The sequence below is a fragment of the Astyanax mexicanus genome, chromosome 6 (genome assembly GCF_023375975.1).
Source record: "Astyanax mexicanus isolate ESR-SI-001 chromosome 6, AstMex3_surface, whole genome shotgun sequence".
In the NCBI taxonomy this organism is placed as follows: domain Eukaryota; kingdom Metazoa; phylum Chordata; class Actinopteri; order Characiformes; family Acestrorhamphidae; genus Astyanax; species Astyanax mexicanus.
Genome location: NC_064413.1, coordinates 604,836 through 621,340, shown reverse-complemented (window position 1 = coordinate 621,340; position 16,505 = coordinate 604,836). Strand labels below are relative to the sequence as shown.

At 38.6% G+C, this 16,505-nt stretch overlaps 1 protein-coding gene across 50 annotated transcripts in view; it reads right to left on the bottom strand.

Annotated features, from left to right (window-relative positions):
• obscnb (obscurin, cytoskeletal calmodulin and titin-interacting RhoGEF b) overlaps positions 1 to 16,505 on the bottom strand; it is an 86,294-nt gene that overhangs the window by 56,112 nt on the left and 13,677 nt on the right. For 17 of the 50 annotated variants that reach the window (XM_049480774.1, XM_049480775.1, XM_049480776.1 and 14 more), the window contains exons 8-27: positions 15,324 to 15,492; positions 13,775 to 14,050; positions 12,516 to 12,791; positions 12,117 to 12,416; positions 11,516 to 11,791; positions 10,890 to 11,165; positions 10,198 to 10,473; positions 9,517 to 9,792; positions 8,825 to 9,100; positions 8,201 to 8,476; positions 7,600 to 7,875; positions 6,908 to 7,183; positions 6,284 to 6,559; positions 5,685 to 5,960; positions 5,233 to 5,499; positions 3,999 to 4,268; positions 2,604 to 2,870; positions 1,788 to 2,054; positions 880 to 992; positions 621 to 774 (exon numbers count right to left, since the gene is read on the bottom strand). In XM_049480774.1, the coding sequence (XP_049336731.1) occupies positions 621 to 774; positions 880 to 992; positions 1,788 to 2,054; positions 2,604 to 2,870; positions 3,999 to 4,268; positions 5,233 to 5,499; positions 5,685 to 5,960; positions 6,284 to 6,559; positions 6,908 to 7,183; positions 7,600 to 7,875; positions 8,201 to 8,476; positions 8,825 to 9,100; positions 9,517 to 9,792; positions 10,198 to 10,473; positions 10,890 to 11,165; positions 11,516 to 11,791; positions 12,117 to 12,416; positions 12,516 to 12,791; positions 13,775 to 14,050; positions 15,324 to 15,492 (5,119 nt within the window). The remainder of the gene's footprint in view (positions 1 to 620; positions 775 to 879; positions 993 to 1,787; positions 2,055 to 2,603; positions 2,871 to 3,998; positions 4,269 to 5,232; positions 5,500 to 5,684; positions 5,961 to 6,283; positions 6,560 to 6,907; positions 7,184 to 7,599; positions 7,876 to 8,200; positions 8,477 to 8,824; positions 9,101 to 9,516; positions 9,793 to 10,197; positions 10,474 to 10,889; positions 11,166 to 11,515; positions 11,792 to 12,116; positions 12,417 to 12,515; positions 12,792 to 13,774; positions 14,051 to 15,323; positions 15,493 to 16,505) is intronic. The other 33 variants (XM_049480781.1, XM_049480787.1, XM_049480782.1 and 30 more) reach the window with 33 other exon arrangements.

The window sequence follows — 16,505 nt, the reverse complement described above, 5'->3', positions numbered from 1 at the left end:
GAATTTAGGAATATATCTACTCTGATGTGGACTGTTGTCAGGGTTTAAATCAATCAGTGCTGCACCTGTGTTTTCTGGAAGTCTGGAAGTGAGGTGTGTTCAGGTAAATTTCTGACATATTGCTATCTTGGCAACGGAAAACACAGGTGTGCCACTGACCGACTTAAACCCTGACAACAGTCAACAGTCCACATCAACAATAAACAGAATAGTAAATAAAATAACATTGCTGTTCCCATAAATGAGCTGCTGGAGCTCCTTCACAGCGTCAACCAGCAGCTCAGTTTCCTCTGCTGAGAAGAGTTTATAAGCACTATATAGCTAAAAATATAGCTGAAAATAATCTAGAGTGGACAATTATGAAGGTCAAAGGCCCTGGAGACTTTCATTATATTATTATTTTATAAATTTAATTCAAAATGTGATTTGTTGTCTTCATTAAATTAAGAAAAATAATTAAATATGAAGTTTCAATTGTTTCAAAGACATTAAACAACATTAAACAGGGTCGAATTGACCCTAAAGATAATATCAAGGTTAATATGGAAGGTCCTGAAAAGTTCACAATATTATCTTATCTTAAAAACTCAGAAAAACTCAGAAAATGAATTATCTCTTACCATGAACAGTCAGTTTTGCTGATGTGTTGTCATCGGCTGTTTTCAGGATGTAAACGCCTTGGTCTTCATAAGAACATTTCTGTATGACGAGGCTGCGTTTACGACCCTGAGAATGCAGCCCGTACTTCTTCCCTGGTTTCAGCTCCTCTTCATCCTGAAAAAATAAGATTCACTCGTCAAAATCAGAATTTAAAACAGTGTATAGCTTAAAAAATATATATTTTAATCAAATTTAGAATATGACACAAAATCTGTATACCTTAAACCACTTCACGTCGGCGTTTGCTCGGGAAACCTCACACTCAAATGTGACTTTTTCCTTTTCAGGGACTTTAATATCTGCCAGAGGTTTGAGGATCTTTGCAGCAGGTTCTTTATAAATAAAAGAACATTTTGATTATTGTTAATACATCATTTTTTTAAAGCTCCTTTAATTTAATTCCACCTTATAAAACATCTCCAGAGGTATTTTTCGCACTGATATAAGGGGCACTGATTTATAAGGCGCACTGATTTATAAGGCGCATTGTGCAGCACTAGTTTTCCTTCTAATTCAGCAGGTCTCGCCACTAGTTAAGCTAAGCTAAGTAAACAAAACTGTAATTCTTTAAATAAAACATTTTCTATTAAAAATAGTGCTGAATAGAGTGCTGAATGTTAATCTACACAGATTTCTCTCCTGAAAATTATTTATTTGAGTAAGTAAATCACTTCCATTTATTTACAGTAAGCTTAGATTTCCAGATTTTCACTAAGGCTTGGTGCAGCACCATTAGCATTAGCATTATCATTAGCAGCTAACCTCTAGGTGACCAAGGCTAACCCTGGAGGATATTAGCTCGCGGTTTGTCTCATGTAGCTTGTTTTAACACAGTAAATATGTAGACTACAGTCTGATAATACTCAACTCTGAACGGCGAAAGAGCTAGCGCTTAGTGCTGCAGTTAGCGGCTAATGCTAATTCTGCTGATCCCAGCCTTAATGCTGGAGAAACTTTACTGAAAACTCATCCTGGATAACTCTGTACTTCAGTGGAGTGTCTTTACTGCTCCTTAATACATAAGGAGTACCGGATTATAAAGTACACTGTCGATTTCTACAAAAATTTAAGGATTTTAAGTGCAGCTTATAGTGTAAAATACACAATAGATTAGGCATAAAACAGACCTGTCACAGTGAGTTTTCCGGAGGTATGGACGTCCTCCGTTTGGAAAGTGATGGTGCCACTATCCTCCATCTTTAGCAGAGACAGGGTTAACGAGTGTTTATTTCCCAGAGCAGTGATGAGGATTTTGGGACCTGCTCTCAGTTTCTGGCCGTCTTTGCTCCAGGATCCTTCAACATTAGGCTGGTTAAGCTCCACCTCCATAGTTACTGTCTCTTGTTCTTGCACTTTCATCTCTTTTAAGCCCTTAACCACCTGAATCTTCTTCACTTAATGTCGAAAAGGGAGAGAGAAAATACAGTAAAATGAGCGTAACAAAAAGCAAAGAGAGGAAAAGCCGTCATGGTTAAAGCTGTATCCAGAGGGGATTCATTTCTCAGGGGGTTCTGGGGTAATTTTCTCTTTTATGTGGGGTCCTCTGTGATTTTATTTCCGTCCAGAACAACCATGTGCATGTTTTTTTACTGTTTTTCTCTGAACTCTGAATGCCTTTAATAAAATAGATATTTGTCCACTGCCGCGCAGCGTAATTACACTTTGGACACACATTACCACGGAGATCCACGTAAAAAACACAACAGCGAGTGGAAATGGAGGAGCTACTGAACGCCGTGATGTCATGTGAAAAAAGCCTAAAAACTCACTGATCCTCCTGTTTTTACAGTTGCAGTCCGGATGCAGGTGTTTTATCACTAAAAAGTAGAAGTGTGAATAATTTTTGTACAGACGCCCCCTGAGATATATTAATCCCGTCCAGATAGGGCTTAAATTGCATAGTACATTTAAAATATATATATATATAAATATATAAAGCATACTTTCTATGGTGACTTTGGCCTGCGTCTTGTCATCCAGGGTCTCGCAGGAGTACACGCCTCGCTCAGCGCAGGTCACGCTCTTGTGGATCAGTTTTTGTTTGGCTCCATCGATCTCGATCTTCAGGTTTCCTCCAGGCTGCAGCACCACCCCGTTCCTCATCCACCGCACCTCACCGGACGCTCGGCTCAGCTCCACCTCCAGTTGCACCGTGTCCCCCTCCACAACCGTCACATTCTCCAGCTTCTTCTGGAAAGTTACTGGGAGCTCTGGGGTATACAGATATAGCAAATAAAGCAAAGCTCCAGTAGTGTTACAAAACTGCAAAACGCACGAACTTGTATGTGTTTACTTTATATAAATCACTAGGCTGTATTTTGTCACATTTAATAGAAACAGACATAAATAAATAACCATATATCCAGTCAAAAAAACATGAGACACAGTACAAAAAATTAATTGTTAGTTTCATATATCCAGACTAAACTTTAAAGATAAAGCTACTCTGTAACGCTTTTTAATACAGCCCATGTTTTAGAGTGTAAATACTGTGTAATTATAGAGTAAGAACAGTAAAACACTGTACACTACACAATACAGCCCACAGCTCCCTGTTGATTCTGAGTATTTACTGAGTAACTACTGAGTAAATACTGTGTAATTATAGAGTAAGAACAGTAAAACACTGTACACTACACAATACAGCCCACAGCTCCCTGTTGATTCTGAGTATTTACTGAGTAACTACTGAGTAAATACTGTGTAATTATAGAGTAAGAACAGTAAAACACTGTACATTACATAATACAGCTCGACACTCCCTGTTGTTTCTGAGTATTTACTGAGTAATTACTGTGTAATTATAGAGTAAGAACAGTAAAACACTGTACACTACATAATACAGCCTGCTCCCTGTTGATTCTGAGTATTTACTGAGTAAATACTGTGTACGTATAGAGTAAGCTTTCTTCCTACTCAACCCTTTACTGTTTTTAGCTGCTAAACCCTTGACAGTTTTAATTGCATAAATTAAATTGCAGGATCCCCTGTGCTTTATTTGTACCTATATTTAAGTACGAGTAGGAGCCCATAAGTATTTAGTATTTACCGATTTATAGAGAACAGTTACACTGTTAAGTGTTGGGAAAAGTAGAAGGTAAGTTTCAGAAAGTTACCTAGTTTATTAGACTTTTGTTCCTGGTTGTTCTTTATTTATACGTAGAGTTAAAGTACCTGTAGGACCCGGTCGGTAAGTATTTTGAATGTACTGATTCATCCAGAGAAGCTACACCATAAGTATGTATTATACGCTGTATTATTAAGCATTACCAGCGTTACTCTTCTATAAAACATATTTAAATCAGTTCACACTGATGAGATGTATCTGCATGTCTTACGCTGAACTTGCAGCAGGGCTTTAGACGTGTTTCCCTCAGCGTCTGCGCTGATCTCTCCCGCGTCCTCCGGTGTGACTGCAGTTATAGTGAGGGAATGACTGCTTCCTCCGTGAGCGATTTTATACTTGGACCCGGGAGTGACGGCCACGCCTTTACACAGCCAGCGCACGCTCACGTCCGCAGGGGTTATAGAGCATTTAAATATGGCATCCTTCCCTTCGCTTGCAACGACGTTACTCAGCTTGGACGTGAACTTCACCAGGCGTGGTGCTGTAACACCAAATAAAACATTTATTACATTAAAATACTAAAAAATAATAATTATATCACCATGCACAAATAAAAATAATACAGTGTTTAAAGGGCTGCTAGCATGCAAAAACAAAACAAAGTTTTAGATATTACCCTGGTATTCTCCTGGTAATATTACTGGTTATAGTACAAAGTCTTAAGACTAAAGGCCCAATCATACACTCTACACAAGGCACGTCATGATGCACATTGCTATCTTACACCCCGCCAACAGTCTACATTCACGACTTAAACCCGCGCTGTTAAAATAGCGCAAACGTTTTGGAATATATCTACACTGATGGACGTGGTGGTGTGGAAGTGAGGTGTGTTCAGAGTGCAAACACCTTTTTTTTAACTCAACAATAAACAGAATAGTAAATAAAATAACATTGCTGGAGCTCCTTCACAGAGTCAACCAGCAGCTCAGTTTTCTCTGCTGAGACGCACAAAAGCGCCGCTCTGTTAAGATATGAACACGCCAAAGTCAGATCTCACCTGCCTCTTAGAGGAAATGACTACTGACACACTGATTGGTTTATTTCATGTTATACCAAAAAACACAACCGTGATTAATTAAGAGAATCAGTTCATGGCTTTTGCGCTTTTGAGACGCGCAGGGTGTATTTGTATTTTTTTTTCGCACCCTCACGATACCAAACACACAGCAACAGGCTCTAAATTCAGCTGCACGATCCGCAACTGACCAGTGTGCAATAGATCACTAACAATTTTTTGTTATTTCAGTCATTTCTCATTTTCTGTAAATAAATGCTCTAAATAAGAATATTTTTATGTGGAATTTGGGAGAAATGTTGTCTGTAGTTTATAGAATAAAACAATAATGTTCATTTTACTCAAACATAAACCTATAAATAGTAAAATCAGAGAAACTGATTCAGAAACTGAAGTGCTCTCTTCATTTTTTTTAGTTTAAACTCACCTTTAGTGGTGATCTTGGCCGTGGTCTTGTCGTCTCTGCTCTCACAGCTGTACTCTCCTTCATCCTCTTTGGCTACAGGAGACACTGTGAGCGAGCGCTGTGTTCCATCAACAGCAACAGCAAACCTGCCTCCTGATTTAACTTCCTTTCCATCGTGTTTCCATAAGACATCTCCTGCAGCTCTGTTTAACTGGCAGGACAGGGTCAAAGTTCCCTCCAGGGCTACAGACACCGACTGCAGCCCGGACACGAACTTCAGGGGTTCCTCTGTGTGAATATACAAACAGAAACAGGGATTACAGAAGATTTCTATATTAACCTTACCTTTACTTATTTGCACATTTGCCTTTTCTTTAATTTAAACATGCACCACTACAACCCTTAAATAAAATACATTTTGGCTTCATTCAATGTTTGAAGTTCAGTGACTTCAAACGGAAAATAAATCTTACCTGCCAATACAATCTTAAAGGTGAGTTTCTCATTTCCAGCTTCACAGGTGTATTCTCCAGCGTCTTTCTTCTCCACACTGTCCAACACCAGCTGACGACTCTTTCCCTTTGTCTCCATGTGGACAGTCCTGCTGGAGGACAGCTGCTTTCCGTCTTTATACCATTTCACCTCCGTCTTCATATCAGACACTTCACAGCTCAGTGTAGCTTTCTGAGAAGCAGAGACCTTCACCTCCCTCTGATAGGAGTCCTTGTTGCTGAAAGCTGCTGCAGCTTCTAAACAGAGAAATACAAAAATATTCAACATTAATAATCTGACGCTTCACATGACAGCTCCCACACCACAATCACCTGAATATTGATTTCACCTGTTACCCTCACTATATTTACCCCTGACCATGACTCACTAGTGGCAGAGTATTTGATCTGGTTCTGTGCATCACTTACAAACAATTTCTCTTCAGAACAGGACTGTATCTATAGTAGCAATGCTGCAAGTTCCAAGTAATATTATCACACTCATTAGAGTAGTTTATGTTGTTTGTTAGTCTCTAAATACAAAAAGCAAATAAATAAACAGTGAATAAAGTACTCTATACCTGTAACCAGAATCTTAAAGGTGAGTTTTTCATTTCCAGCTTCACAGGTGTATTCTCCTGCGTCTTTCTTCTCCACACTGTCCAACACCAGCTGACGACTCTTTCCCTTTGTCTCCATGTGGACAGTCCTGCTGGAGGACAACTGCTTTCCGTCTTTATACCATTTCACCTCCGTCTTCATATCAGACACTTCACAGCTCAGTGTAGCTTTCTGAGAAGCAGAGACCTTCACCTCCCTCTGATAGGAGTCCTTGTTGCTGAAAGCTGCTGCAGCTTCTAAACAGAGAAATACATACATTTCTCAACAGCATGTTGTTTTACTAAGTAATTTGCATTGTACTGATATGACACATATTGAAAACGTCTGTACAGGTCATAAACAAAGAGAATATATCACCTGAATATTGATTTCACCTGCTACTCTCACTATATTTACCCCTGAGCTTCACTCACTAGCTAAAGAGTATTTGATCTGTTTTCGTCCATCACTTTCTCTCTTTCTCTCTTTAGTAACAGGACTGTATCTACAGTAGCAATGCTGTAAGTTTCATTTAATATTTTTCGACTCATTAGACTCCAAAGACCAGTAGAACTAAAATAAATAGTGAATAAAATGCCCTATACCTGTAACCAGAATCTTAAAGGTGAGTTTTTCATTTCCAGCTTCACAGGTGTATTCTCCAGCGTCTTTCTTCTCCACACTGTCCAACACCAGCTGACGACTCTTTCCCTTTGTCTCCATGTGGACAGTCCTGCTGGAGGACAGCTGCTTTCCATCTTTATACCATTTCACCTCTGTCTTCATATCAGACACTTCACAGCTCAGTGTAGCTTTCTGAGAAGAAGAGACCTTCACCTCCCTCTGATAGGAGTCCTTGTTGCTGAAAGCTGCTGCAGCTTCTAAACAGATAAATACAAAAATATTCAACATTAATAATCTGACTGACCTCCTGTACCTGTGTCTACCAGCAATCTCATATCACTGGACTCAGAATGCACCGCACACTGACATCATCCACTCACACCAGTCTCATATGACACCTCACATGACACCTCCCAGACCACAATCACCTGAATATTGATTTCACCTGTTACCCTCACTATATTTACCCTTGATCTTCACTCACTTGCTGCCGAGTATTTGATCTGGTTCCGTCCATCACTTACAAACAATTTCCTCTTTAGTAACAGGACTGTATCAGGACTGTAACAGGACTGTATCTACAGCAGCAATGCTGCAAATTTCATGTAATATTATTAGACTCGTTAATCTTTAAAGACCAAAAGAAATAAACAGTAAATAAAGTGCATTATACCTGTAACCAGAATCTTAAAGGTGAGTTTCTCATTTCCAGCTTCACAGGTGTATTCTCCAGCGTCTTTCTTCTCCACACTGTCCAACACCAGCTGACGACTCATTCCCTTTGTCTCCATGTGGACAGTCCTGCTGGAGGACAGCTGCTTTCCGTCTTTATACCATTTCACCTCCGTCTTCATATCAGACACTTCACAGCTCAGTGTAGCTTTCTGAGAAGCAGAGACCTTCACCTCCCTCTGATAGGAGTCCTTGTTGCTGAAAGCTGCTGCAGCTTCTAAACAGAGAAATATGTGAAAATATTCAACATTAATAATCTGACGCTTCACATGACAGCTCCCACACCACAATCACCTGAATATTGATTTCACCTGTTACCCTCACTATATTTACCCCTGACCATGACTCACTAGTGGCAGAGTATTTGATCTGGTTCTGTGCATCACTTACAAACAATTTCTCTTCAGAACAGGACTGTATCTATAGTAGCAATGCTGCAAGTTCCAAGTAATATTATCACACTCATTAGAGTAGTTTATGTTGTTTGTTAGTCTCTAAATACAAAAAGCAAATAAATAAACAGTGAATAAAGTGCTCTATACCTGTAACCAGAATCTTAAAGGTGAGTTTCTCATTTCCAGCTTCACAGGTGTATTCTCCAGCGTCTTTCTTCTCCACACTGTCCAACACCAGCTGACGACTCTTTCCCTTTGTCTCCATGTGGACAGTCCTGCTGGAGGACAGCTGCTTTCCGTCTTTATACCATTTCACCTCCGTCTTCATATCAGACACTTCACAGCTCAGTGTAGCTTTCTGAGAAGCAGAGACCTTCACCTCCCTCTGATAGGAGTCCTTGTTGCTGAAAGCTGCTGCAGCTTCTAAACAGAGAAATACATAAATTTCTCAACAGCATGTTGTTTTACTAAGTAATTTGCATTGTACTGATATGACACATATTGAAAACGTCTGTACAGGTCATAAACAAAGAGAATATATCACCTGAATATTGATTTCACCTGCTACTCTCACTATATTTACCCCTGAGCTTCACTCACTAGCTAAAGAGTATTTGATCTGTTTTCGTCCATCACTTTCTCTCTTTCTCTCTTTAGTAACAGGACTGTATCTACAGTAGCAATGCTGTAAGTTTCATTTAATATTTTTCGACTCATTAGACCCCAAAGACCAGTAGAACTAAAATAAATAGTGAATAAAATGCCCTATACCTGTAACCAGAATCTTAAAGGTGAGTTTTTCATTTCCAGCTTCACAGGTGTATTCTCCAGCGTCTTTCTTCTCCACACTGTCCAACACCAGCTGACGACTCTTTCCCTTTGTCTCCATGTGGACAGTCCTGCTGGAGGACAGCTGCTTTCCGTCTTTATACCATTTCACCTCCGTCTTCATATCAGACACTTCACAGCTCAGTGTAGCTTTCTGAGAAGCAGAGACCTTCACCTCCCTCTGATAGGAGTCCTTGTTGCTGAAAGCTGCTGCAGCTTCTAAACAGAGAAATACAAAAATATTCAACATTAATAATCTGACTGACCTCCTGTACCTGTGTCTACCAGCAATCTCATATCACTGGACTCAGAATGCACCGCACACTGACATCATCCACTCACACCAGTCTCATATGACACCTCACATGACACCTCCCAGACCACAATCACCTGAATATTGATTTCACCTGTTACCCTCACTATATTTACCCTTGATCTTCACTCACTTGCTGCCGAGTATTTGATCTGGTTCCGTCCATCACTTACAAACAATTTCCTCTTTAGTAACAGGACTGTATCAGGACTGTAACAGGACTGTATCTACAGCAGCAATGCTGCAAATTTCATGTAATATTATTAGACTCATTAATCTTTAAAGACCAAAACAAATAAACAGTAAATAAAGTGCATTATACCTGTAACCAGAATCTTAAAGGTGAGTTTCTCATTTCCAGCTTCACAGGTGTATTCTCCTGCGTCTTTCTTCTCCACACTGTCCAACACCAGCTGACGACTCTTTCCCTTTGTCTCCATGTGGACAGTCCTGCTGGAGGACAGCTGCTTTCCGTCTTTATACCATTTCACCTCCGTCTTCATATCAGACACTTCACAGCTCAGTGTAGCTTTCTGAGAAGCAGAGACCTTCACCTCCCTCTGATAGGAGTCCTTGTTGCTGAAAGCTGCTGCAGCTTCTAAACAGAGAAATACAAAAATATTCAACATTAATAATCTGATGCTGAAGCCATTTCTGTTACTCCTGTACCTGTGTCTATCAGCAATCTCATATCTCTGGACTCCATTGCCCAGAATGCCCCACACACTGACATCACCCATTCACAGCAGTCTCATATGACACCTTCCACACCACAATCACCTGAATATTGATTTCACCTGCTACTCTCACTATATTTACCCCCGACCTTCACTCACTGGTGGCCGAGTATTTGAACTGGTTCTGTGCATCACTTACAAAGAATTTCTCTTCAGAAACAGGACTGTATCTACAGTAGCAATGCTGTAAGTTTCATGTATTATCAGACTCATTAATCTCCAAAGACCAGAAGAATAAAATAAATAGTGAATAAAATGCCCTATACCTGTAACCAGAATCTTAAAGGTGAGTTTCTCATTTCCAGCTTCACAGGTGTATTCTCCAGCGTCTTTCTTCTCCACACTGTCCAACACCAGCTGACGACTCATTCCCTTTGTCTCCATGTGGACAGTCCTGCTGGAGGACAGCTGCTTTCCATCTTTATACCATTTCACCTCCGTCTTCATATCAGACACTTCACAGCTCAGTGTAGCTTTCTGAGAAGCAGAGACCTTCACCTCCCTCTGATAGGAGTCCTTGTTGCTGAAAGCTGCTGCAGCTTCTAAACAGAGAAATACAAAAATATTCAACATTAATAATCTGACTGACCTCCTGTACCTGTGTCTACCAGCAATCTCATATCACTGGACTCAGAATGCACCGCACACTGACATCATCCACTCACACCAGTCTCATATGACACCTCACATGACACCTCCCAGACCACAATCACCTGAATATTGATTTCACCTGTTACCCTCACTATATTTACCCTTGATCTTCACTCACTTGCTGCCGAGTATTTGATCTGGTTCCGTCCATCACTTACAAACAATTTCCTCTTTAGTAACAGGACTGTATCAGGACTGTAACAGGACTGTATCTACAGCAGCAATGCTGCAAATTTCATGTAATATTATTAGACTCATTAATCTTTAAAGACCAAAAGAAATAAACAGTAAATAAAGTGCATTATACCTGTAACCAGAATCTTAAAGGTGAGTTTCTCATTTCCAGCTTCACAGGTGTATTCTCCAGCGTCTTTCTTCTCCACACTGTCCAACACCAGCTGACGACTCTTTCCCTTTGTCTCCATGTGGACAGTCCTGCTGGAGGACAGCTGCTTTCCGTCTTTATACCATTTCACCTCCGTCTTCATATCAGACACTTCACAGCTCAGTGTAGCTTTCTGAGAAGCAGAGACCTTCACCTCCCTCTGATAGGAGTCCTTGTTGCTGAAAGCTGCTGCAGCTTCTAAACAGAGAAATACATAAATTTCTCAACAGCATGTTGTTTTACTAAGTAATTTGCATATTGTACTGATATGACACATATTGAAAACGTCTGTACAGGTCATAAACAAAGAGAATATATCACCTGAATATTGATTTCACCTGCTACTCTCACTATATTTACCCCTGAGCTTCACTCACTAGCTAAAGAGTATTTGATCTGTTTTCGTCCATCACTTTCTCTCTTTCTCTCTTTAGTAACAGGACTGTATCTACAGTAGCAATGCTGTAAGTTTCATTTAATATTTTTCGACTCATTAGACTCCAAAGACCAGTAGAACTAAAATAAATAGTGAATAAAGTGCATTATACCTGTAACCAGAATCTTAAAGGTGAGTTTCTCATTTCCAGCTTCACAGGTGTATTCTCCAGCGTCTTTCTTCTCCACACTGTCCAACACCAGCTGACGACTCTTTCCCTTTGTCTCCATGTGGACAGTCCTGCTGGAGGACAGCTGCTTTCCATCTTTATACCATTTCACCTCCGTCTTCATATCAGACACTTCACAGCTCAGTGTAGCTTTCTGAGAAGCAGAGACCTTCACCTCCCTCTGATAGGAGTCCTTGTTGCTGAAAGCTGCTGCAGCTTCTAAACAGATAAATATGTGAAAATATTCAACATTAATAATCTGACGCTTCACATGACAGCTCCCACACCACAATCACCTGAATATTGATTTCACCTGTTACCCTCACTATATTTACCCCTGACCATGACTCACTAGTGGCAGAGTATTTGATCTGGTTCTGTGCATCACTTACAAACAATTTCTCTTCAGAACAGGACTGTATCTATAGTAGCAATGCTGCAAGTTCCAAGTAATATTATCACACTCATTAGAGTAGTTTATGTTGTTTGTTAGTCTCTAAATACAAAAAGCAAATAAATAAACAGTGAATAAAGTACTCTATACCTGTAACCAGAATCTTAAAGGTGAGTTTTTCATTTCCAGCTTCACAGGTGTATTCTCCTGCGTCTTTCTTCTCCACACTGTCCAACACCAGCTGACGACTCTTTCCCTTTGTCTCCATGTGGACAGTCCTGCTGGAGGACAGCTGCTTTCCGTCTTTATACCATTTCACCTCCGTCTTCATATCAGACACTTCACAGCTCAGTGTAGCTTTCTGAGAAGCAGAGACCTTCACCTCCCTCTGATAGGAGTCCTTGTTGGAGAAAGCTGCTGCTGCCTTTGCTGCAGTTTCTGATGGAGCTGCTGTTGAGCAAAAAGCATGTAGATTTAAAGATTTAACAGCTAAAAAATTGACATTACTCTACAATAACAAGGAAATGTATGATTGAAATAAATCCATACCTGCTACTTGAACTTTGAAGGAGAGTTTTTCGTTGCCGACCTCACAGATGTATTCTCCAGCTTCCTTCTCCTCCACGCGGTGCAGCACCAGCTGACGACTCTTCCCCTTCGCCTCCATATTAACTGTGTTACTGGAGTGCAGCTGTTTACCATCTTTATACCACTTCACCTCAGTTTTAGAGTCGGCCACCTCACAGCTCAGAACAGCATCCTGCAGAGCCGTCACCTTCACCTCTCTCTTATAGGACTCCTTGTTGATGAAGGTGGTCTGAGTCTCTGGAAGAAGGATCATAAAATTCAGGACGCTTATAGATGATAATAACATGATATAATTAGCATTAGCAAAGAACATTAAACTTTACTGGTGTAACAACCATGAATCAGTCACTGTGAGCCCTATTTTCGTGATTTATAGGCGAGCCATCAATCGCATGCACCACGCAGCTTGTTTTAGGGCAGTGCGTCAGTGTGTCTTTGCTATCGTAACAACGGGTAAAGTACACCTTGCGTGGCTCACAAGACTTAAATTATGCTGAAATAAGACTGTCCTTAATTTATGTTATTTTGGAACCACTTATTTGTAATTAATTACTACTTGTTTGTAATACAGAGTTGCACTAAATGTATACTAAGTTTACTAGTCATATGTTATTTTCGCCACTACTTAATACAATTTAAGTAAATTTGTGTGAGCTGTATCCAACTTAACATTTAAAACATAATAAAAGTGGTTAAAGTCTAGATTTAACATCATATCCATTTTGAGGAGTGCATATTAACTGGTAAGAAAACAAAAAACATCTCATTGCTGCAGGAAGCAGCTGTTAAAAGTTATTTTATCTACACTAAATTAACTAAATTTAATTTTATTAAATAATGTTTTGCCGACAGATTTGACTGAAGTAGAGTTTTATTGCAGAAATATCGGCACCTAGGACACATTTGGAAAAGTATAGATTTATCATAAAAAGCACAGTTTCATAAAATAATACTTTTTTTAAGTTTATCACCAGTACAAAATTAGCACAGACGAATAAAGTAACCATTTTTTTTAAGTATACTAAAATACAGATTAAGTAGGTAAAATATGTAAGTGTATATGTATAAGTAGAAAAAGTATACTTTAATTATCCCACATATAGTTCAAGTACACTATTACTATATTTAAATACACAACTTTTTTCTACAAGGGATGTTGAAACAGCTGAAATAGCTCTATTCATTTTTGTTGTTTTCAACCCAATTAGCGCTGGACTTACGCTTTATTTTGACCTGGAACGTGATCTTGTCCTCCGGCGTCTCACATGAATAGTGTCCTTCATCGCTCTGCTTGGCTTCTTTGATGACCAGTTTTCTCTGCGTCCCCTGAGACACAAAGGTGGTCCTCCTGTCCTCCACTACTTCTTTCTGCTCTTTCTTCCACACAACAGTAGTTGTGGGAGACGCCACCTCACAGCTGAGCACCACGTCCCCCACCAGAGGAGACGCCTCCTGGGGCTGGGCCTTGGGCTTCCCAACAAACTTACCCGCCTCCTCTGTTAAAAAAAAGGAGTGGACATTAAAAATCTACTAACACTAAAAGTAAGATGTTTAAAAAAGGAAGCAAGCATATTACTTTTTTATCTCTGTATCTGTACACTTAAAACAGCACATTTAATCGTATTATTACATATTGTATTATAAACACTGAACATTTGCTACACAAACACAACAATCTGCATTATAGATTAATATTAAATTAATCCAAACTATGCAGAAAAACAAACAAAATGATTTATTAAACAAAAAGGTGTTAAACCAACCAGAATATGCCATATATTTTACAATCAGTTTTATGAGGTAGAGTCATCTGTCATTCTTGTCTCTTAAAGTGTTTGAGAGCATCAGTTAAAGTAAAGTAGTGAAGAGGTAGAGTTACAGGTATACAGTGAATAGTGAATATTTGAGTAATGTTCTAATCCATTTAACTAAGAAAAAAAATGAAGCTCAGATAATCTGAAAAGGAGAATTTCAAGAATTTTGAAAGTATCCTCAAGTGCAGTTGAGAAAAAGACCATTAAAAACATTATAATGATAGAACTGGCACTCATCAGGACCACCCCAGGAAAGGATAAAAGAGCAAGCGTTTCCTCTGTTGTACAGGATAAGTTCAGGATAAGTTACCAGCCTCAGAATTTTTATATATATGTATATATACATATATTTTTCTGTTCCATATAAAATTAATTTAGACCTACTGTACATCAGAAAAGATCATAAACCAGCCAATTAAAAGTAAAAAAAAACATAGAAACAGTAGCTTAGCCCCGCCCACTGCACTGGAAAAACAGCAAAAGCAACCCAGACATTAGATAATGGCAGCACAAGAGCAAAGGAGGTGAAGTAAAATCTCTTTTATATAAGATTTGATGTGATTTTAAACACAATAATAAAAATAAATCATGTTAGGGGATGGTTTGTGAAATGAAAAGGTCAATATCAAATATAAAATCAAAAAGCTTAACACAGGCTTCTAAAGCAATAGACATTAAAGAAGCAATTAAGCATTTTAGTACAATTTTTTACAGATTTTATATTAGAATATTAGGGTCTTGTTTTGGGTGCATCACAAACAAAAATAGCATTCTTATATTTTTTTAATTACTGGAACATAATTCTGCTCTAAAAGGGTTAATATTTTTGTTTGTTTTGGGCACATATTGTGATTTTTGGTGATTATATAAAAAACATGATGATAAATATTATATTATTACATGATTATTCCCACTTACAGGGTTTTTTCTGACGGTTAATGTAAGAATAAATTACCTTGAACTGCGAGACGAATGGAGATCCGATCGCCGTCACACACACACTCATACACCCCCGTATCTTCCTGGGTCACGTTATGAATGGTCAGGGTGCGTTTACGGTCCACGCTGGAGCTCTCATACTTCTTTCCTATTCTTAGCTCTTTGCCGTTCCTCATCCAGGAGACCTAAAAGTAACACATACAGTGCAGAGCTCAGTGCTGACAGATCACAGAATTAAATATATTTATACTCTGAGTATTTATATACAAGCAAACGGGTCAGCAAAAAAACAGGAGTCCATTTTTAAAACGGTTCTATATAAAATCATCTATAAAGGGGGGTTTCCACCAACTCTCTAACCTGGCATTTTTATGTTTTACATTTTAAGGTATTTATTAGAGGTATTTAAGAATTTAATTTGAATTAATTCAGTGTATTAGGGATATAACAGGCTGTTATTTCGCAATGGCACTTAATTTTATTAAAACATTTAGTAGCAGTAGATCTACAGTACCAATCAAAAGTCTGGACATCTTCCCATTCATTCAGTAATTTTCTTTAATTTTTTTGTATTTATTTCCTACATAACAAATTAATAGTGAAATGATCTATCAGATTATAAAGGAACACATTAGAAATCATGTAGTGACTTAAAACAGTGTTAAACAAACCAAAATACTCTGTGAAGAAGCATTTAGGTGCTCTTATATAGGGAGCTGTTATCTCTCGCTCTTCCTTTATTGTGGCGGTCCTGATGAGTGCCAGTTCTATCATTATAATGTTTTTAATTGTTTTTTTTTTGCAACTGCACTTGAGGATACTTTCAAAGTTCTTAAAATTCTTCTTTTCAGACTGACCTTCATTTTTTCTTATAGTTTTTTTTTATTTATTTAGTTAAGTAGTTGTTTCTTCTCATAACCTGGATTAGAACATTACTCAAATATTCACTATTCACTGTATACCTGTAACTCTACCTCTTCACTACTTTACTTTAACTGATGCTCTTGATGAGTTCAGCACAGCTGTTAACTGAAAGCCTGAATTCCAGGAGACTCTACCACATAAAACTGACTGAGAAAATCCAGCAGAGATGTTCAAAACTGATCATCTAAACAAGAGGAGCTAAAATATAAAATATATTTGTTTAATAAATAATTCCATATGTTTTATTTCATCGTTTGGATGTGTTTAGTATTAA